The following is a 24,154-nucleotide window of genomic DNA, read 5'->3' as shown; positions in this document are numbered from 1 at the left end:
TCTAGTGCAGTACAGTGGGCCTTTGCTTTATGTGGAGATCCGTTCCGGACACCCCCCCCCCCCACATAGAGCAAAAAATGCATATGCTTGAGCCCCATTATATCCAATGGGGCTCATGCTTGCTGCTTGGCCATGCATGCCATTTGTGAGCCCCATTGGATACAATGGGGCTCTTTCTCGCTGTGCGGCAATGCACACATGCCAGGCATTCACCCGTTTCTTGGGTGGCTTCAGCGTAATAGTAAACCTTTTAGGGACTAAGTGGCCAAACTCTAGCATTCCAGCACCAGGTGTCACCGGGTGCTGGGGTGGGACTTCCAGGGGGTGGGGGTGGGGGTGGGGGTGGGGGAGAACACACAAAAGAAAAATGGAGGACCTGACAAATTAAAGCACAAAACAAAATCTAAACAAAAAAGCCACTCATATAAACATTACATCCATCTTTCTCAGCCCTGTTCAAAATGGAGAACCTTTTGGAATCCTTTCTGAACAGGAGGTTGAAATGGAGGACAGTCCTGAAAAGGAGGAGGACCATGCCTAGTCACTCCAAACAAAAAAGACCCATATAGATACTGTATATCTAGCATGCTTCTCAGCCATGCTGAAAATGGGAAAACCTTTTGGAATCCCTCCTGGACAATTCCTGCTTTCCTTAGAGCAGCAGCAATAGATAAGTCTCACACCCAGAGCTCAGTGTGTGTGTGTTTCTGAGTAGGGAGAAGCACAGCAACTGTGTTAAGCAGTGGACTGCTTGATGATACAATGCAAATGTTGAATGGCTTTTCTCTTACTTTCAGCACAGAGGCAGAAGAGAAGCACCAGCAGCCCACATGGGAGTGGGAAAGCATCGAGGCCATCCCTCCTCTTCCGTCTCGTCAGCCCAAGCTGTGCGATGGGAGGCTATAGGGCAGTGGGGGGCGTGAAGGGCATGGGCTGGGGAGACGGAGGAGGAGGCACGACCTCGATGCTTTCCCATTCCCGTGTACGAGAAGAAGGACTGGCCACCAGGAGAGGAAGGGGGGGGGAGGGAGGGAGCAGGCAGTTCAGCCCAGTGACTTTGAGAGCTGGGGGGAGGGGGGAAGAGGATGAAGAAGAAGAGAAGGAGGAGGAAGGCTCGTCAGGCTCCTTCTCCTCCTCTTGCTGGGCTCTTGTGCCAGTGAGGGCTGCATCAGAGGAGGAAAGGATGAGAAGCAAAGCCCTTGGCTTCAGGGGACTGACCAAAAAGCCCTGGCCTGTTGCCCCAGTAATTCCCCGTTCCCACCAGCCGCCAGAAGGAGGGAGGGAGGCTCGGAGGAGAAGGGACGGTGGGCATGTCTGCTAGTAACCTCCCCCTGCCATTGGTTCCCCCTTCCTCCTTTTCCATGGCCCCCAATGCTACTACCCCCTGCCACAAACCTCCTCTGAACGAACCTTGCCAAGAAAACCCCATGGTAAGTTTGCCTGAAGGTTGTCATAAGTTGGAAATGACTTGAAGGTACACAGCCACAAACCACACTTCCCAGAAACCCAAGTGGGGCTGGACTTCTGACTGGAAAGGGCAGGAGTTCGAGCCAGAACGCCGGCACTGCCAGCCGGCTCCTTGATGTCCCATCGTCCCAGGGCAAACTGGAGCAAAACAAAGAGCCAGGCCATGTGTGCGTGCCCCTTCCCTTCCACTGGTGGCTGCCGTGCCTATGCGACCCGGGCCGCATGCCACTTCCGGCACACGTGGGTCTAGTGAACAGAGAGGCCTTACCATATAACTGTACAACTTATGGCTTCTAAATAAAAGCAAAGTATTGATCTTGCATTCATCTATTAACCACAGATAACAGAGATATTTTAAAAGTGTATCCTAAATAAAGAAGAGAATATGCTGAAAGTATAACAATATCTAAAAAGAAACATCAGGAGAAGCGACTTACCAAGGTTCTGAGCCAAAGCCATACCATGCCAGCTGTAGTATTTGAAATCCCAGACCCAACAGGATGGTATTCTTATTTCCAATTGATCTCATAAGTAAACTCAAAACTATTGTCTGAAGGAAGAAAAATGACAATAAATAAGCAAGAAAACGAGAAATTAAAGAAAAGCACTCAAACTACAGAAGTGTTTAGTTAATATTTAATAATCAATAGAACAGTGCAACCCTAACACAAAGATGCACTGTCTGTTGGGATTAGGCACATGCCCTTCTGCCAGAAGAACCCTCTTCTGTCAACTGATCTGCTGAGAGAGCAGTTTGTTAGAACTGCTCTTACGGGCTGAAATCTGCTCCAAAAGAGGGCACAGAAGGGGCAGCAAGAGGGTGGAATTGAGTTACATTAGATTCAAACCTCCAACCAAGGAAGGAGTTAGGTCAGTGTGGTGGCAATCCTATGTAATTTCCATAGGTCTGAATTCAGCACAGTTTCATTTAGCTTAATATCAGCTCAGCTGGCTCTTGGCCATCCTTGCCAGTTAGGACTGTGCACTAAATCATGTTTGTAAGTAGTGAAGGACTGAGAACATATGGAAAAGTGACTGAACAGTACCTTAAAATATTGTACAAAATACATTCTAATGCAACTCTTGGACATTATTCACTGAAGACTACTTTCAGTTTACTGCTTGTTGGTTGAGTTTCATATACTCTTTATGTTATAGTTGCCATTTGGTAGGCTTCTTGAAAGGTTTCCAAAAGAATGTCTTGTTCTCTATTGAAGCCATACTGAGTATCCCAATGAAAATGAATAAATGCATGTGGAGAAGAGAAACAGATGTATTGTTTAGGTGCCCAGGATTCTCACCACTGATATGTTTTATAATTTCAGTGATCATATTATTTAAATAATATGGTATTTAGGCTCCAGTTCTTGTTGGATATCCCTTGGTGGTAGACTTTATGAATGCTTGCCACTCAGTAACAGCTGTTGTGATGTACTTTCATCACCTGCTACACAGTTCAGCCACATTGTGTGAAATCTGTATTGCTATTATCAGTCATGTTGCAGATCACAACCAGCATGCGGAAGCCTTTAGAATAGTCCTAATCTTATAGACTGCAGCATGGATAGTAGCATCGTATCTCCCAAATGTCTCAAGAACAAGGAATGTACAAAGATCTAGCAAGGACTGCTGGTTGCACAGAAACAATTCTAGTTTTCTCTCGCTCCACACAATTATTATTTTTATATGCAAGAGGGAAAAAAGATGAGTCTTAGTTTATTTAATATTTATAGGTTCATTTATGTCTATTTTTGGTTGCAGCTCCACAGCGCACAGTTTAAGAATCATTGCTGTAGTCATTCTGGGCCTGGAATGCTCTAAATGCAGTTCTTACTTCAGCACCACCATGGCAGCCAAAACAGGCCGCCTTCTTGAGCAAAATGTAATAAAACCTCCCAATAGTGGCGAGCAACTTTCAGGAGCAAAGGGTCACACCAGCCTCCCTTGGAACATTGGAAGGCATTTCCACCCTTACTTCTGCCCACACACATACACACATTTTGCCACAAAACTGGCCACCCACAACCCAAGAAGCATGACTAGCCATTCCAAATCCAGGGAGGCCCACTTTCACAACCAGAAATGACTGCCAATTAGTTCTTGTCTTGATTATCCAAGAAGCCCAACTATACTACTTGAGGCTTCTGCAGGTGTGGCTGGCCAATTTTAGGTGCAAGAACAGTCTAGACTGCCACTTCTAAAGCACTCTGCCCATCCCTCCTATACAAAAGTGCATGACTGAGACATATAGTTACCTGAGCAACGATGGAGAGAATCCCAAGGACTGCTATAAATGCTGCAACACTTTCTGGTGAGAATCTCATTATCTAGGAAAAGAAATCATTTTAATCACTTCTCTTTGAACATAGCTAAAAATCAATCAGCTTCCCCTATTATTAAAATGTCCTAAATGGATTGGCTTCCATTATCGTCCAGCAATGCTGAGTGTCAGTAACTTCTTCAGTGTAAAATGAATCCACTTTTAAGGAATATAATTGATTCCACACAGCAGAACACAGGTAATAATTCCTTTCCAACATCCCTGTCAGTAGAACTACAACCCAAAAGCTAGCAACTAATAGCAAACAAATCATGGCTTTAGTCCTCATATCGTTAATTAATCTTCAACAACCAAAACATTTTGGCAAGGGCTTACTTGTCTGAGGTACAAGAAGAAGCTGGAATATTGGCCTGCCTCAGGGAGGTATGAGAGAAAGACTGTTATGCAGATTAGCAGCACTATGGAATCCTGGCCAACTTTCTTCAGTGACTAGGAAGTAAAAATAAAAACTGTTATCAACCACCATTTACATATTACCAAAACAAACAAACAAACAGAAACCCTTATGTCCCTATGCTGCTCAGTATGGCAGAGACCACAATTGCCACGTTTGACCAAACCACCCCACAGAAATTGGAGCAGCCAGGCAATCAGCTGTCTAGCCATAGAAGGATCCTGCCTAGAATAATAGAATGAGAGAGTTGGAAGAGAACACAAGGGCCATCCAGTCCAACTCTCTCCCATGCAGGAACTCTCAATCAAAGCATCCCTGACAGATGGCCATCCAGCCTCTGTTTAAAGACCTCCAAAGAAGGAGATTCCACCACATTCTGAGGGAGTACGTTCCAATATTGAACAGTTCTTACTGTTAGGAAGTTCCTCCTAATTTTTAGATGGAATCTCTTTTCCTGCAGCTTTCATCCATTGTTCCAGGGCCTATTCTCTGGAGCAGCAGGAAACAAGCTTGCTCCAACCAGAATATGACATCCCTTCAAATAGTTAAAAAAATGCCTAGAGGCATAGCATAGCAGTACTGAAACAAAACAGGCACACAGTCCACGTGGCAGAGTTGTCTGGGAGCCAGGGGATGGATTGTGAAGTACTGTAATTTAAGCACTAACTAAAGTGACGAAACTAATGCGCATTAGTGGATGTTCCACAGTCTCAAATAACCTCATACCAAACAATTAAATGAATTACCGCAAAAGGGTCAGCTTGTTCCCAAGAAATGGGTGCTCCCCATGACGCAGGCCTCATCTTTTCTGGCAATGATTCAGGTACAGCAACAAGGATAAAACAAATATCCAATAATGCAATAGCTGTAGCTAAGACCACCACCAGACTGTCTCCATATACTCGACCAAGGTAGGCACCAATGGCAGGGCTGGTAACTAAACTTGCAGCAAATGTTGCTGAAACCTGTGAATGGCAACAATCAGTGAAAGAACAGTCAGTGAATAACATCCTAAATACTTCAAGTCATAAAGGAAAAAGGCCTCGATCATATTTTTACACTATCTTTTTGATACACAGTTGCATTGAAGACATCACCCAAAGCAATAAAAAGCACTTGAGTCCAAATAATAATATATTCTGCATTATTTACATTTTGGATAATTTCTTCCTACAGCAACTCCTGATTTTAGGTATTAGAACAAAGTTTTAAGTAACCAAACAACAGAACAAAATCTGTAAGTTAGTAGAGCTAGAAAATGTTGTGTGTCACTAGATAAAGAATATTTTGTTCTACTGAGATGGAAAAGATAAGATTGTACTTTAAAATGGTAACAGAGGAATCAGAGAGATGTACATTCTGGTAAATATTACTAACCATATTTTAGAAGGGTTCTAGTTACTAATGTTTCAACGTTTTTAAAGCATACAAACGAACTACACACATACCAAGCCATAGGCCATGCTTCGTTCGTGTTCTTGGGTTATATCTGCTACATAGGCAAACACCACTGAAAAGGTCACCGCAAAGACTCCGGAGACAGAGATAACAGCAAAGTACCACCTAGAAACAAAAAGTACCGTAAGATCAAAAATAAGGAGGAAACATTGTGAAAGGTAGCTGATTAATAAGAAGCTGAAACATTCAACTACTGTATATACTCGACTATAAGTCAACCTCATATATAAGTCGAGGGCAAATTTTGGGGGCGAAATTATGAATTTTGATATGACCCATGGATAAGTGGAGGGTAAAAGTTAGGGGCATATATGTCAAAGAACTTATAAAATTCCAGCAGACATAACTTTTTGTGAGGCTGGATGGATAAGAAAGTAGAGGAGATTGGTGCTTCCAGGACAGATTATACTCTTGTCTTTCGCTAGGGGATGTTTACTTCTTTTAAATAAGAGTTAAGATACAGTACTTCTATGGACCCATGGATAAGTCAACTCAGTTTTTTTTGGAGTCAATTTTTGACCTAAATTTCTAGACTTATGCATGAGTATATACAGTATTTAATTCTGCTTGTCTGAGCTGTGCACGTATTAACATTTATTTTGCACCCAGTGTCATTACAGTCATAAATACAACAATTAAAAGCTCTGTGAAGAATATGTATAAAAATCAGAGAATATAATTACATTCAAATCTGTCAAAGTATGAAGCAACATGATATTTCTACCAACTGATCAAAATAAATTTGTTACAGAAAAGTTGAATTTGAAGTGTCTGTCCAAAAGACGAGAGAAGAGTTTTAGGGAGATAAATCTGGAGAACTATAATGATATTTTATTATATGATCTGCTTTTTACAGTTTACTCTATTGGATAAACACCTCAAATCCAACTATTCTGTTACAAATTTATTTTGATCAGTTGGCAGAAATATCATTTTGCTTGAGCACTGGCACTGCCTGTCTTGTATGATATTCAAAGTAAGTCTTTCCATTTAAACCCCATCAATACTGACATTCTATTATCAGTGCACCATAAACACAAGACCAAGTGCCATTCTGCAAATAACAAGCTATTTGTTACAGGTCTTCCCTTATTGGTGAAGACAATAAGAAAGTCATTCCTCCACTAATGATTTCAAAATAGTTCTTTAAAACAAAATTTCAAAACTCAACAATATGAGAGCAAACCATTTAGTAATTTTTACTCCACTGCTCGGATATGGCCATTAATTTACCCAGATTACAATTCCATTAAATGCAAAGCTTCATACATACAGATAGCATGCCAAAGCAGGCTTTGGGCTAGTGTTTCACACACAGAAGCCTCCTGTCCCACATGCCAGATCACTTGTGAATTTGAGAATATCTTCAAAAACAGAAACATGTGTACTGCCTAGGCTAAAGCCTCCAAACACCTGAAACAGCTCTCTGGATCACTTTTGTGCTAGTATACCAACATTAATTTCATGCTGACACACAAAATTTGTTTTTTAAAAGAAGTCTCAAATACATCAGATAAATCTTGTAATCAAAAGGTCTTTGTTTTGCCTTTTACTGCTGCTTGGAAGAACTGCAATTCTCCATGACATCAGGGATAAATCTTCCATGATTTGGGTAGTGAGTATTTAAAAAAACAATTTGATTTAAAACAAACGTAAAACCGTAGTCAATCAAAAGAAACACTGACTTAAGAAGGTGCCGCCAAGAAAAAATTGGATTCTTCAATCATGGGTTGTGGTTTCGTGAGGGAGGGAGACAATATTAAGGAAGGCAAAAGGGCTGGAGAAAAAAGTCAAACTGTCATAGAGGAACCAAGACAAATAGTGCAAGGACCCAACAGTGGGAGGCAAAAAAACTTGCACAGGCAGCCAGTAAAGGGGACCCATGGTCTGTGATGTCTGTACACTAATGCATAGAGCATGGGAAATAAGCAAGATGAACTGGAACTCCTAGTACAACTAAGCAAATATGATATAATAGGCATCAATGAAACCTGGTGGGATGAGTATCATAAGTGGAATGTAGAAATAGAGGGGTATAACCTTTTTAAGAGAAATAGGCCAAACAGGAAAGGAGGAGGAATAGCACTATATGTCAGAGATATTTACACCAGTGAAGAGATCCAGGACACCAATCATGGAAGCCAGGTGGAGAGCATCTGGATAAAAATTAAAGGGGAGGGAAATAACAAGGATGTTATGGTGGGAGTCTACTACAGACACCCCCCCCCGTCAGATGGAGGAATTGGATGATGCCTTTCTAGAACAGATGACTACACACTCAGAAAAGAGAGATGTAGTAGTGATGGGTGACTTCAACTATCATGATATTTGCTGGAATTCAAACTCAGCAAAATCCTCAAAGTCTAGCAAATTCCTCACTTGCCTCGAAGACAATTTCATCCCTACATCCAAGGGTATTAAAAGAACTGGCAAATGTAGTATCAGAGCCATTGGCAGTAATCTTTGAGAACTCCTGGGGAACAGGAGAAGTCCCAGCAGACTGGAGGAGGGCAAACGTTGTTCCCATCTTCAAAAAGGGGAAAAAAGAGGATCCCAACAATTATTGTCCAGTTAGTCTGACATCAATACCAGGAAAGATTCTAGAGCAGATAATTAAACAGAGAGTCTGTGAACATCTAGAAGGCAATTCCATAATCACAAAGAGTCAACATGGGTTTCAGAGAAACAAGTCATGCCAGACAAATCTGATCTCTTTCTTTGAAAAAATTACCAGCTTGGTAGATGAAGGGAATATTGTGGATATAATATATCTTGATTTCAGTAAGGCCTTTGACAAGGTTTCCAATAATATTCTTGCAAACAGGCTAGTGGAATGTGGGCTAGACAACGTAACTATTACATGGATTTGTAATTGGTTGACTGGCCAAAGCCAAAGGGTGCTCAACAATGGCTTCTTTTCATCCTGGAGAGAAGTGACCAGTGGGGTCCCACAGGGTTCTGTCCTAGGGCCAGTGCTATTCAACAGATAGATCTTTTTCAGTGGTCTCGGGTGGTCAGACCTCGTCTTCTGTCCCCTTATCTGTTGGAGTTCCTCAGGGATCTGTTTTGGGTCCCCTTTTGTTCTCTTTATACATACTCTCCCTTGGCAAACTTATCATTTCTTTTGGTTTCTCCTACCATCTGTACGCCGATGATACCCAGCTGTACCTTTCCACCCCTAACCTTTCACCAGAGCTAGAGCAGCAAGTATCATCCTCTTTAACAGCTGTCTCCCACTGGATGCACCATCGGCGTCTGAAGCTCAACATGTCCAAGACTGAGCTTCTTGTTTTCCCTCCTAAGCCCACCCTTCACTATTCCTTTTCTATTTCCGTCAATAACATCTCGATCCAATGGATATAAAAGAAAATATATTTAAAATGACACATCGTTGGTACTTATCACCTAGTAAATTGGCTAAAATGAATAAAAAAGGGAAGGGTAATTGCTGGAAATGTAATAAAAGGATTGGTTCATTATATCACATGTGGTGGACCTGTACCAAAGCAAATAAATATTGGAAGGTAGTACATAACTCAATACAGAAAATTCTTGGTACACAAATTCAATTTAAACCAGAACTATTTTTACTAAGTATTTTGGAAAGTAAAGAAGAAAGGAAACATCTGAAGATCTTATTGTATCTGATAGCTGCTGCAAGAATTGTATATGCAAAAATGTGGAAAAATAAAGAAATCCCCTCAATAGATGACTGGCTGAAAAAATCTACAGAAATGCTGGAATTGGACAGGTTAACAAACATTATAAGAGGAAATGAAGCTGAAAAAACAAACAATGATTGGAATAATTTTAAAATCTTTTGTGAAAAATATTGGTCATAAGTACGGACATCTTAATGAAGTAAAAAGTTATAAAATATAAAGATATTAAGAATTGAAAATGAGAATACAAAAGGAATAGCAATTCTTATAAATTAGAAATGATGGGAGGGGGAAAATATATATATAATATATATATATATACACACACACACACAATTATTATTATTATTATTATTATTATTATTATTATTCATTTTCAATTCTTTCTTAAGGAATATCCTCCTCTGAGGGTCTTATTGATTTACGGCCAGTACATTAAGATACTATATTCATTATTTTACACCACAATTAATATAAGTTCACATATTGGTTAAGTCAGATTAATCAAAATGAACAATAGAAGAAACTAAGCATTGGTCCATAGTAAATAACTATTTACATATATATACAAAGATAATTTGTATATAAACTGAAACACAGGTCAGGTAATTTGAAGAAGCAGATGAAGAGTCTGCTATAGGTAAAGAAATTCTCTGGAGAAAAAGCTCAAATGATTGTCAAGTGAAAAAAAAAAACAACTATAGATGGGATAGGGGGAAGGAGGGGTTTATCTTTTTATTAAATATTACACTTCTGTTGTCTGGGATTATTACACTCTTTTTATCTTTTTTCTTCTTCTATTTTTTCTTTTCCTTTCTGTTTTCTTTTTGTAAATAGGGGGGGGGGGGGAATAACAAGAGGATGTCTTGGTTGTTAAACTACTAGTTTTGTTTTCTGTATATAACATGATATACAGTGGTGCCTCGGGTTACGAAATTAATTCGTTCCGCGGCTAATTTCGTAACCCGAAAAACCTTCGTAAGCCGAATTGCCATAGGCGCTAATGGGGAAAAAAGCCGCGGCTCTGCCGCGGCTCCATTTAAAACAGCGCCGGAGTTTTTTCGTAACCCGAAAAAACTTTTGTAACCCGAAACAATAAATCCCTATGGGATTTATTCGTATCCCGAAAAATTCGTAACCTGGGTATTTCGTATCCCGAGGTACCACTGTATAAGATTGATGACGATAAACAATGACAAATAGCTTGTTTGTAACTTCCAATCTACATCTAATAAAAATATTTAAAAAAAAATAACATCTCGATCCAGCCGGTCCAGGAAGCCTGTAGTCTTGGTTTCATCTTTGACTCCTCTTTGTCATTTATCCCCCAGATCCAGACTACAGCCAAAGTCTGTAGATTTTTTCTCTATAATATCGCCAAAATCTGTCCACATCTCTCAGCTTCTACTGCAAAGACACTGGTCCATGCCTTAGTGGTCTCACGACTAGACTACTGTAACCTCCTCCTGGCAGGGCTTCCTCTCTCTCACCTCCACCCATTAACTTCTGTTCAGCATTCAGCTGCACTCGTTATTTCACTCGCTCGCCGTTATGATCATGTCTCCCCTCTGTTGTCTTCCCTTCACTGGCTCCCTCTTCCTTTCCGCATCAGGTACAAACTTTTGCTACTCACTTTTAAAGCCCTGCATGGGCTGGCCCCTCTTTATTTAACTGATCTTCTCTCTCCCTACATCCCTACTCGCACTCTCCGCTCTGGTAGCCAAAGTCTACTCTCTCAACCCAGGATTTTCTCTGCCCCATCCCGGATCCGTCCCTTCTCTCTTGCTGCCCCTCATTCCTGGAACCTTCTTCCTCTGCATACATGGCTCATCACTTCCCTAACCTGCTTTAAGGCTGAGCTGAAAACCATATTGTTTAGGGAAGCGTTCTCAGGGAATTTGTGATTGTCATCTGGCTGTCTGATAATGTTTGATGTGATGTGATCTACTTTTATATTTGATGTTTTTAAGTTGTCTTTACTTTTCTACATGGTAATTTTATCTATTCCTCTATTTAATTGTTATTATCTTAGAGTGTACGCCTTGGGCAGGCTTTTATATTTACTCCTTAATTTTACCGACTCTGTACAGCACTGTGTATAATTACAGCTCTCTAGAAATAAAGTTTAATAATAATAATAACATCTTCATCAATGACTTAGATGACAAAATTGGGAGCATACTTATCAAATTCACAGATGACACCAAATTAGGAGGAATAGCTAATACACCAGAGGACAGGATCAAAATTCAAAATGACCTGAATAGACTAGAAAGCTGGGCCAAAGCTAACAAAATGAAATTCAACACAGAGAAATGTAAGGTACTGCACTTAGAGTGGAAAAATAAAATGCAGATATAGGATGGGGGACACCTGACTGAATGAAACTACATGTGAAAGGGATCTAGGAGTCCAAGTAGACCACAAGTTGAACACGAGTCAACAGTTTGATGCGGCAGCTAAAAAGGCCAATGCAATTTTAGGCTGCATCAATAAAAATATAGTGTCTAGATCAAGGGAAGTAATAGTGCCACTATATTCTGCTTTGGTCAGACCCCATCTGAAATACTGTGTCCACTTCTGGGTACCACAATTCAAAAAGGACATTGAGAAACTGGAGTGTGTTCAAAGGAGGGCGACTAAAATGGTGAAGGGTCTGGAAACCATGCCCTATGAGGAACGACTTAGGGAGCTGGGGATATTTAGCCTGGAGAAAAAAAGGTTAAGAGGTGATATGATAGCCCTGTTTAAATATTTAAAGGGATGTCATATTGAGGCGGGAACAAGTTTGTTTTCTGCTGCTCCAGAGAACAGGATCCAGAATAATGGATGCAGGCTCCAGGAAAAGAGATTCCACCTCAACATTAGGAGGAACTTCCTTACAGTAAGGGCTGTTCAACAGTGGAACACACTCCCTCGGAGAGTAGTGGTGTCTCCCTCCTTGGAGGTCTTTAAGCAGAGGCTGGATGGTTTGATTGAGAGTTCCTGCATGGCAGGGGGTTGGACTGGATGGCCCTTCTGGTCTCTTCCAATTCTATGATTCTATATCTTTTCGGTATGAAAAGAAACCCTGTGACAAAATCTTGTACAGAAAGCTGAAGAAAGAGAAATCTCAGAGTCCCACCAACTAGATCTGTACTTTATGCCCAGAGAATGGACTCCAGGAAAGCCTGAAGTGTACCAAAAACAACAGTGTTTCCTTATTATTCTCCAGTATTGCCCAGAGCAAAACAAGCAAGGAAGCCAAGGACAATTTTCTATGCCACACACAATGCATTCATTGGTAAGTGATCTGGCACTCTGCCAAAAGGACCAATCCGAGCTTGAACAACAACAGTCAAAACAAACTGAAGAAGCTGACATTTAAACTAGACTTACATCAAATGCACAGAACTACCATGGCCAAGACCTAATGGAAAACAGAACACTAACCATGGGCTGATCTTCATAAGTGGAATTGGTGCACAGGTAAAAAATACTGTTAGCAGCAAGAAGGATTTTCGGCCCCAAACATCAGACAGAGCTCCAATCAAGGGGGCGCTCAGGAAAGACAATAAGCCCTGTGAAATAAATATAAATACTTTAAGTGAAAGAAACACACACACACTGAAAAGGGGGGGGGGAGTAGAAAGGCTTAATACCCTGATACACACCCAAAGCAATGTGCGGATAGGTGGGCTAGGAGCTGTTACGGTGTTACAGATCTATCTGCTATTGTATCTACCACTTGGTCTGCTTTTTAAGCCAGGAAAGTTGTATTCTAGGGGAGCCAACAGTAAGGAATGTGTCAATGATAAGAAGACCTGAAAGAGGCAAACTGTGGAAGTGACAGGCAAGCTTTTCAAATGATATTCTTCTCCCCACCCACTGCTTTCCTCCCAAATAGTGCAGCACCAGAAGAATTCCTAGCAATCCTTTAGGAAAAAATAGCAATACACTAGATCTCTATCAGACTACCTTCAGAACTCATGCTGCTGTTTTATGTTAGTATGTCAAATTGTGGGCTACAGTTTCTCGTGTAGTTGTAAAAGGAGTTGAATCTATGTAGATGGGATGGAGAATGAAACCAATTTAGCCTATAACTTTGTCATGGGTAAAAGACACAAGAATGTCTTCAGTGCACAGGGTCTTGTATAAAGACAGTCAATGGCAGGATTGACAGACATAAGACTGATTCAACATTTTGAATCCCCAGCGTAACTGGCAGCACACTCTACAAGTTACTGAGCCATTTTCAAGGCAATGAAATAATCTCCGTAATAAGACAAAGTTACCGACTCAACAATGATATAATGTGTACCTTTGGCATTAGACTGTCATTCCATTCAACTGAAACTGAAGAGCAAGTTAAACATGCAATCTTTCCAGAACAGCAAACTCAGGAGAAAGTTTAAAGTGGTGGTGGCAGTCTGTGGCCAATGAAGGAGAAGATTAGGATGACAGGAATGTTTAAATATGGATAAATGGAAAAGAAACTGTTTCTGACATACAACAGAATGTTGGAGAGCAAGTATTATCTTATGGGAAGGATGTTGCAAAACTGACAAGATAGGATCTGTATGGGTCATTTGTGTTTGTGTGTTGCGAAAGTGTACTCAGGAATATCTGAATACTAATGGAGAGATTTCTGAAAGCAAATTATAGAAGAGTGGCACACTGAGATCAGATGATGTAGGGTATTTTAGGCATAAACCACTTGTTTGATCTTACCTTTACTCCTTGTATTAGGCCATTCATTAAAAATGTGTGCTTTGGGAAGGTTTCATGCAGAACCTGTAAAATAATTATGCACATGTCATATTAGTGGAGAACTTATAAAAATTGAACATACAGTCTGATTCCCTTCATAGCAAAAAGTGATTGGCAATGCTAATGTAGCACTGAAAAAAGCGTATCGGTATCTGTTATGTACATGGGAATGTTACATGTAAGAAGGGGAAAAGAAGGGGAAGAATGGCTTATTTCTACTTTAGAGGTTGCAGCTTTACAACATAATACATAGTGAACTGTAGTACTCCAATAGGAATATGTTTCTAATAAAAAACCTGCAACTGCTGAGGCACCTAAAACCCACATTAGGCAAAAAACCTGCAACCATGAGGCATGTCCTCATGTGGCAGAAGTCCCATTTCTCTAGCCTTTTAGATGTGCAGCCCACGCCCACAGAATTTCAGCACAGGAAAACTTTTAAGAGTTAGTATAACATGCCATTTGGATAACAAGTGCAGATCTTCTTCTATGACTACAGAACAGTACACAATAAGCATCAGCTACTATGCACATACAGGAATAAACATTAATCAAGAATTTGCTTGTTAACCCCATTATCTTTTTTGGCACACCCTGCAGAATTTGCAGTCATGTGATTCTGTAGGTCTTTTCTGCACACAGAATTTGAGATTGTGTATTCTTGGTGCTTCACAAAATTAATTTGAAAGAAAAATCAAGTCTTATAGTTTACTGGATAGGCAAAGCATAAATCTACAGAAATAAAAAAATAGGATTGGTGAGAATACCTAGGGGTTAACTGTGGCAATGTTCAAATAGATTATAAAACCCTCACATGAGAAGCTGGTTTTCACTCAAATTTAAATGCTTGGATGTTTCCCTCTGCAGTTCATAGTACAAGAATGTAGTTTTCAAGAAATTCACTGACCAAAAACATATTTGAACTGTGCAGTCAGAGGAGGTTGTCACTGGAAGTTCTAAACGTATTCATGGCTTGAATACTTGTTGCTCCTAACTCAAGGAGACGCACTGGGACAGTTATTGAATGGTTAGTCAATATAGAAGCAAATCCCACTGATTCAATGGGTCTACTGCAGTCAGGACTAAAAAGAGCATTCAGGCTCACATGCTTTTATTGTTTGAGTAAAAGAGCTTGTATACTACAGAAATGCATTCTCGAATGCAGGGACAGGTGTATATTGGACTGTGGATGAAGCTGGACTGCAGTTAATAATAATAATAATAATTTGTTTTATTTATATACCGCTATTCCAAAGATCATAGTGGTGAACAGCAAGTAAGCTAATTAGCAAGTAAGCTAATTTGCCCCCAACAGTCTGGGTACTCATTTTAGCGACCTTGGAAGGATGCAAGCCTGAGTCGAGCTTGGGCCCTTTTGCTGGTCTTGAACTTGCAACCTTGTGGTTTTGAGTGAATGGCTGCAGTACAGGCATTTAACCACTGCGCCACCAAGGCTCCTTATTCTCATTATTCTTCACCATTATCCATGTTGACTAAAACAGGAGGGAGGTGTATGTATTCCCCATCCCTGCTCTCAAGGATTATGTTTATCCTTGCTACTGAAGTTAGCTAAGAACTAAAGTCATAAACTACCAACTATAATTTTTATTTCATAGTAAGATGAGGAAGCATTTTCAAAGACAAGTATATTTGTTTAAACCTTTCACCAAATACATAATGAGCTAGTTTTCCAGGAACATATTACATGAATATTTCTTTGAGAACAAAATGCTTGCCTGAGTACAAATCTCACTATAATGAAATGTCCTCTGCACACATATAACATCTTTTGCCAAATACATGAATAACAACAAGTCACAATATTGGAAGGTAAACAAAACATTGATTCATTTCTTACATTTTCTTTTATTTTTACTTTGTGAAACCCTACCTTTTGCTCCTGTATGCTTAGGAGACATAGCTGTCCTCCGCACTTGCACCTACTCTACTACTGTCACCAACTCTTAAGTACAGTTGCCTCTTCGTATTTGCAGGGGTTCCTTTCCAGACTCTCCCTCAGATGCCAAAACCTATGGTACCTCAAGTCCCATTGTTTACAATGGTTGTGTGATGTGCGCATGGTCACACTGGCATGGCCATGTGCACACACTGCCACCGGGGAGAATGGGGCGGTGCCATCTGCAGATGCTCCAATCAGCGGATGACCACATATAATAAGGGCTGACTGTACAGTTATTTAGTGGCAAATTTAACTGTTTTCGATGCAAATGGTTTACAAAAATGCAGGCCTAAGATCAGAATGATAAGGTGGCAAATTAACACTTTTCTATATGTTTTTACTGCAAATCTCTTCAGTAAAGACAATTTACTGAATCAATCAAATTTTACTGCTTTTGACCAAAGGTCATTGCATAAATTTACTGAATCATAGAAGATGATTTCTAGTGTACTGAGGATGCACAATCCTCAGTTTGCAAAATTATGGTTTAGTTAGTGAAAGTGAGCAACAGGGCCATACACTCCCTACCCACACATATCCTCCCAATTATTCACATCTTGGTTTAAAGCACAATAAACTTTCCTAATCAGGATCTAAAATGCAACTTCTAGCATCAAGGAAGGTAGGGGCCAAGACACTGGTGTGAATATATGGCCATCACTTGCTTCCATGGCTATAAACGCCAGGAATTCTACAAGTCCAAACTAAACTAATGACTGATGTTGCTCACTTGAGCCAGACAACAACTGAAGTAAACTTTTAAAATTTGTTAAGCAAAAAGCAAAGCAAAGTACTACTTACCACTAAAGTAGGTGCTGTCAGGAGTCCCCAAGCAAAAAATTCCAAAAATATAACTATCACAGCATGGTAGACGCTAGGCGAACCTATTCCTTGAGGCTAAAAAGAAGAAATATGATTATAACTGAGTGTTTAATAGGTAATGTACAAAAATGCTAATTACAAGGAGGAGGGAATGAATACAAAGACGTAAAACAGCTATCATTCCTGTCCAAAGCAGCACCCGCCAACCTCTTTCTCTCCAGACAAGCTGATCTTGTCTAACTAAACCATCACCCACAGTCAGCAGAGTTTAGAAATGTAAACCAGCTACTTGGTGGAGAAATCATGGTTCTACCACCACAAATCCACAAATAACAGTTTGGTCAGCCAAACTTTGCTATTCAAATAAGATCAAACCAGTATATTAATAAGCAATGGCTTGCTATAGTGGGACGTGAATATTTATTAAGGAACATGAATAGAGAAATCCAAAATGTATAATGGAGAAGACAGAAGGGTATGAGGCTTGGTGCCCTTGGCACTTAAAACCAAATCAGTCTTTAGAGTTATAGCTGAATGTAGCCACAGGGTAAACATTAATGCTGTAAAATTTTCTATACAATTACACCGACATGAAGAATTTCTACAATGAACAGATATGCTACCTCCTAAATAGCCCCGCTAAAGATCTGATGCTTGTCCTTTGTGAATATTTTCATTGAATTTCCCAGGAGAACAAAATACAGTGGACCCTTGTTATAAGCTGGGGTTTGGTTCCAAGATCCCCCGTGGATAACAAAATCCGTGGATGCTCAAGTCCCATTAAATATAATGACATAGCAAAATGGTGTCCCTTACAAAAAATGGAAAGTCAAGGTTTGATATTTGAAATGTATACTTTTTTGGACCATTTTCAAACTGCGGATGCTTGAATCAGTGTATAAGAAATCCGTGTATAAGAAGGGCCGACTGTATAAGCAAAAACCGATCATCCACTACCCATCGAAGACAATTTCTCAACCACACAGCGATGTGCAGTATGATAGGGCAAGCAGCACAAAACTGAAGAATGCCTTAGGGGCTGACAAAACGAGGTCCTCCAGAATGGCAATTGCCATCAGCCCTAGTTAGTATGGCCAACGGTGAGGAACTCTGGGAGTTGGAATTCAGTAACATTGGGAAGGCCAGAATTTCCTCACCCCTGACTAAGAAGATTGCCATAGTCCTTTGCTAAAATGATGGTTAAGGTAAAGCACCTTTATGAAAGGGATGAACATTAATGTCTAGGAGTGATTATTACTGACCACTGCATCTAGGGACCACTGTATCCGATATGTGTGTTAAGTTTTCTAATTTACTTCATTTCTTCAACAAAATCCTATTGGAGAAAATATTAAGAACTGAAAATCTTGATTGCTTCAGGTTTTCAACTATACATTAAATAGAAGTGAGCTGTGAGTAAGTACACACATCACAAAAGCATCCAATTTTGTATTAAATGCGTAAAATAAAAAGGAGCATTTTAATGGATGTATTATTGGGGGTTTCTCCAGCAGAGTAAACTAGAACCTGATGATCTAAATTCCAAAACTACAGACTAAGTTCTACATCTACATGGCAAAGAAAAATCGCAGTTAAACAGACACAGTTCACATCACAGCTCCACATAACCTCTTCTTCCCATAAAGGGAGTACTGTACAAAGATGCAACAGCTGGAGGGCTTTAGCTGTTTCTCTAGAGGACAGAAAGATTTACACAGAAAGTGACTATCTCATCCCTTCTGCCCACAATGGTGGATGGAAGGCAGACTCCCGAAAATCAGATAAGCCTTAGCTTTCTCTTTAATGCTGGTGAGGGGAGGAACAGTTCTGCCCTTCCCCCAGGAAAAGAGGTTCAGAAAACCCATATAGCCCGGACTCTTGTAACTAGCTCCAAATAAGAACAAGATGGTAGAGGGTGCCCTGGTACGTTTGGCACATTATTGCCCATTTAAAAAATCTTTTTGTATATGATCTCACCCTGGCTTTCAAAGGTGCAACACAAAATATGCACCTGGCATGCTAGCTTATCAAAGCTAGCCTACATTTGTTGAGTTTCATATACAGTGGACCCTTGTTAACTGTGGGGTTTGGTTCCAGGAACCCCCGTGAATAACAAAATCCATGTATGCTCAAATCCCATTAAATACAATGGCATAGTAAAATGGTGTCCCTTATATAAAATAGAAAAATCAAGGTTTGATACTTGAAATTTATACTTTTTTGAATATTTTCAGGCTGTGGATGCTTGAATCGGTGAATAAAAAATCAGTGTATAAGGAGGGCCAGCTGTATACACATGTAAAGAAAGGTAGCAAATACAGCACTAAAATTACTCCCCGTTAGTTATATGTGCTCTGCCTCCTGCATTGGTCTACTGGATGTGTTCAGGCACACTGACACCTCCAGCACATGCTCATGCAATATAGTGGAGCGCTCTGGCTAAAAGCACCCCTCATACTTCCTTCTTCTTGTAAGAGGAAAATATCAAAGACACTGGTCTGAAACAAAGTGAGAAAGATGTAACGTGTGGTATAAGCCAGCATCCTGTAACACTTCTTTCTGAGAAGTCAAGAGGATTTTGCAAACAACTAAGCCACTGAAGGTGGCATGTAAAATATTTCAGAATATCAAAGTAGTTTCATATATCTAGTAACAAAGATCCTAGAACTGTAACTTCTAAGCCCTTGCCAAAACGATCTAAAGTTTATTCACCTCCTGATACATACAAAATCTGTACAGCACATTTCCTTAAACTGATTTATTTATTTAATATGTGGCCTTTTCCTAAATTGGACCCAAGGCAGCTCACAAAAGATACTTTAAAAACAGACAAAAGCAAACACCCCAATAAGAAGCCTCCATGGGTACAGTTACATATTAAAAGCCTGCTTGAAAAGAAAAGGTGAGAGCAGGGAGGGAACCAGCCTACCTTCTTGTGGGAGGGAGTTTCAAAGGGTGGAAACAGCCACTAAGAGGCTCACAGAGAGAAAGCCTTCCCCTGAAGATTTTAAGAGGACTGGCAGGTTCACGTGGGGAGATGCGGTCTTTGAAGAGGTCTAGACCTAAGCTGTATAGGTCATAACTAATGGCCTACTCTAAACAAATAGGCCAGGAATTCATACAGTACTGCCATGAACTATAGCATATTCGGCTATTTTAAAATTATGATATGTTTAGTGTACCTTGGATAGCGTTCATTCAGTGTGGAATAGTAAGATTAGTAAGCACTAAAAAGCTAAACATAAATGACAAGAACATTTCTTAATAGCAGCACTTGAAAGAATAACACACTAACTGAAAAACAAAGCATCATTACCCATGTTTATTTCCACATTCAACTGATCATGACAGTTGTATGTAATAACACAAAAGCCACCAATGTCTATAAACAAAAGTGCTACTATTCATGAAGGGACTGAGTAGTCAAGCTGCACATGAAGATGCAAACACAAGGTAACTCCACTTGTATGCTCCCTCCTCCTACACACTTTTGAGCTAAAATATAATCTTCTGGTCTACACTGGCAAAGTAACATCTTGGTCAAGGCAGGAAAAAGACAAGCTATGAACTTCTCATGAGAGAAGGAATGTATGAGCTACATCTTCATAATACCAAGCCATGGTATGTTGGTACATTTGAACCACATCTGATACTGGTTCTGTTAGCATCACAGACAAACATTCTCCTGACCTTGCTAGCATAGCTCTATAAATTAGCAGTGAAGCAGGTTCAACCTGGGCATATCTACATGTAAAGTGTGCCATCTATTCTTGACATGTACCATGGCCACCTGTGACAGCCCAGTCTGGTGTCCTATTGCCACTATCTGACTCATCTCTTCAAGGACAGAAAAAATAGCTTTCTGAACAACAATGTCTTCCAGGTAGAATAGAGCACTAGGTTGGAACTGGTACTATCTTTACTGGCAACATAACAAGGGTTACAAACATCACAGGTAGCCAATTGCCCAGATTCTTTGGAGGAAGAAACGAAAAACACTTTAACAATAATTTACAGATTCGTCACAAGTTCAGGCTGGCCTACTGTTTAGAAACCTGACATTGGCTACCAAAAAAAGGGGGGGAGGGGGCGACCCTTGAAACGGATGTCTATAGTATCTAAAATTTGTATTCCAGTTCCAGCAGTTGCAACAACAGTTTGAAAAAGACGAACGAACATACACAGGAGGAAGTAGATAAAGAGGAGAACTTGTTCTGTAACTCTTTGCAAAGTTGAATCAAAGTCAGGAAACGTGGATCGTTTTAGGCAGAAACACCGAACCCAAGACTGATACTTAAACCTGTATCTTTTCTCTGATCTGTTTTAACGCAACCATTCTCATAAAGGCACTGGCAATCTCCAGAAGGTCCCCAAACGTCAGGTCCAAAGTGTACATGTTTTTTGGGCAAGGTGCCAGCGCTATCAAAACTGTTCCATTCAGTGCAATTCAATCAACAAGACATCATGTCCTGACTGCTTAGCAACTATAAAAGGGGTGGGAATCATGCAATCCTCCAGGGGTGGCTAAACTTCAATCCCCTAAAAGTCTTAGGTTACACAGTTAACAGCAAGGAATGCTGGGAATTGCAGTTCAACAAGTGTTGGAGATATGTACGATTCTCCTTTTGATTTAACAATAACAAACATTATGAAGAGAACACATCTGTGCTTCAAGACATCATGTTCCAAAACCCACATACAGTATTTTTAATTGTCAGGTTTACACTGGTTTTAGTTGTCCATAATTTAAGTCCATTTTAATTTTGATTTTTGTGCATGTTTTAACTATACTGTACTTGCTTTGAGTTGTAAACTGCCTTAAGTCCCAGCTTTAGAGGGAAAGGTAGTGGTAGCTACCACCATCATAACCAGTTTCTGTACTAAGACCTGCCTGTGTCTATTTTCTATTTCTGTTTATAAATCTAATCCCAGCTGATTTAAAAACCCTAAAACACAATAGGGCTTTGTCTTAATTATTCTTTGTGAAAGAATGGCACGCAATCCCAAGGTATGCCATCTGAAATGCCATCTGAAATGGAAATAAGCAGCTTAAAAGCTGGCTGTATAGCCCCAAACATAGCAAACTCAACTTGGGTATTTTTAAACTCCTGCAGACATGGTCACATAGTTCAGTCTGATACAAGTAACCCAACATCCTTGTTTCAAATGGCACCAGCTAAACTCTTCAGTGTGGAAATAATATTTAGAGTAGGAGTACACAATGTACAGTATAGCCTTCCAGATATTAGTTTTTTGTGGGTTTTTCGGACTATGTAGCCATGTTCTAGAAGAGTTTATTCCTGACGTTTCGCCTCTTCTAGAACATGGCCACGTAGCCCAAAAACCCCACAAAAAACCAATGGCAAGGGATTTCCAATTGAGCAAAATCTGGAGCACCACATGTTTTTGATTTAGAAACAAGTGAAGTATATGGAAGAGAATCTTTTAAATGTGATTTTGTAAAACACAGATGATGTTTCTAAAATGGTGAAAAGCAGTGGAATTGAGCAACTGTTCTACCTATGTGAAAACTAGTTCTCAAAGTTAAGCAAAATTATATATGCATATACAATATTCTAAAAATAAGCTTTAAATATAATTAATTACATGTCAAAACATTCCACAGGGTTATTTTTAAGTCAAATATTCTACCCTTTTTCTTCAAAAAATTTGTAATATCTTGACCTGTTATTTACTTTTTACAAACAGGATATTTTAAGATAACGTTATTTACTCCTTCAAAGAAAAGTGTCAACCACATCAATGGTAAGACATGGATTTATCTACTAAACAGGATACTGAAATCCAGAACTCTTCTCAAATCAACGTGCTATTAATGTGCACAAGAAATTTCCTTGCACTTGAAGGTACAAACTGGAACATCCCACCTGAAAAGCCACAATCACCAGAATCAGCTGAGACTCAGATAGTAACATCCACCCTAAAAACTGCTTCACATCCAGCCAAGAGTGTAAACAGGAGACCTGTCCCTAAAGATTCAGGAATACACTCACTGGGGACTTTAATTGGTGGCAACTGACTGATACGTGAGGACACCTGCACACAGGTACTCTTCATGCTTTATATCTTAATCACAGAAAATAATAATACTGGTGTAGTCATGGGTTTGAGATTCCAATTCTGGATTCATGGCCAACTAAGTAAATGAACTCAGACTCAAATCAGTCACTAATTAAGCCACACCAGTTGTCTCAGAAACTGTCCTTGCTCAAATTCAAAAAACAAACAAGCACACACAGACACAAAAACAAAAAGTTCCAACCAGACAGAGCTGAATTCACATCACAAAAGTGCTATTAAGAACAAGAAATCTAAATACTAGAATTGCAGAAGGACAGAATTTTAGCATTGGAAAGGACCGGAAGGGCTACCTGGCCCAATCTCCTGCCATGCAGGAATCTACAACTAAAGCAATCCTGAAAGATGCCCATCCAACCTCTATTTAAAGACCTTCAAAGCTGGAGATCCACTACCCTCTAAACCAATTGATTCCACTGCTGAACGGATCTTACAGTAAAAAGTTCTCCTTAATGTTCAGGTGGAATCTTTCTTGTAATCTGAATGTACTGCTTCATCTTTTAGCCCCAGGAGCAGCAGAAAACAAGCTTGCTCCACCTTCCTTTCAGATATTGACAAATAGCTATCATATCATTTCTTGATCTTCTCTTCTCCAAGCTAAACATACTCAGCTTCCTAAATTGTTCCTCAAAAGGGTAATTTGCAGACATGTGATGATCCTGCTCACCTTTCGCAGGACATGTTCCAGCCTGTCAATACCCTTCTTGAATGGTGGTGTCCAGAAATGGACACTGTATTCCAGGTGAGGTCTGACCAATGCAGAATAGAGTGACACAAGACTTCCCTCAGTTGGGACACTATGCCCCTGTTGTTGAAGCCCAGAATTGCATTGGGTTTTTGTGGGCTGCTGCATCCCACTGTTGACTAGTGTTTAGACTGGGCTCCACTAACACCCCTCAGTCTTTTTTCACACATACTGGTTTCAATCTAAGTGTCACTCTTGCCATATTTGTGTATTTAATTTCTCCTATATACATACAGTCCCTTACAATTGTTGTTGTGTGCCTACCAGTAGTTTCTGACCCTATCATGGGGTTTTCTTGGCAAGATTTGTTCAGGGGGGGTTTGCCATTGCCATCTTCTGAGGCTTGCCCAGTGGGTTTCAGGGCTCAGCTGGGAATCGGACCCTGGTCTCCACAGACGCAGGCCAACCATTATGCCACGCTGGCTCACCCTACAATTACCCCTGTTGAAATTCATCT

The 24,154-nt window shown here is 40.1% G+C and overlaps 1 protein-coding gene across 1 annotated transcript in view; it reads right to left on the bottom strand.

Annotated features, from left to right (window-relative positions):
- Positions 1–23,820, bottom strand: part of MFSD14A (major facilitator superfamily domain containing 14A) — a 29,704-nt gene extending 5,884 nt beyond the window's left edge. The window contains exons 1-9 of the mRNA XM_042463884.1: positions 23,620–23,820; positions 16,833–16,928; positions 14,033–14,095; positions 12,755–12,882; positions 5,651–5,765; positions 4,949–5,167; positions 4,124–4,237; positions 3,723–3,794; positions 1,905–2,017 (exon numbers count right to left, since the gene is read on the bottom strand). Of these exons, the coding sequence (XP_042319818.1) occupies positions 1,905–2,017; positions 3,723–3,794; positions 4,124–4,237; positions 4,949–5,167; positions 5,651–5,765; positions 12,755–12,882; positions 14,033–14,095; positions 16,833–16,928; positions 23,620–23,805 (1,106 nt within the window). The 5' untranslated portion in view covers positions 23,806–23,820. The remainder of the gene's footprint in view (positions 1–1,904; positions 2,018–3,722; positions 3,795–4,123; positions 4,238–4,948; positions 5,168–5,650; positions 5,766–12,754; positions 12,883–14,032; positions 14,096–16,832; positions 16,929–23,619) is intronic.
- Between the last annotated feature and the right edge of the window lie 334 nt (positions 23,821–24,154).

This window comes from Sceloporus undulatus, chromosome 4 (assembly GCF_019175285.1).
Source record: "Sceloporus undulatus isolate JIND9_A2432 ecotype Alabama chromosome 4, SceUnd_v1.1, whole genome shotgun sequence".
In the NCBI taxonomy this organism is placed as follows: Eukaryota; Metazoa; Chordata; class Lepidosauria; order Squamata; family Phrynosomatidae; genus Sceloporus; species Sceloporus undulatus.
Note: the sequence above shows the minus strand (reverse complement) of the source record. Positions and strands in the feature narration are given on the sequence as shown.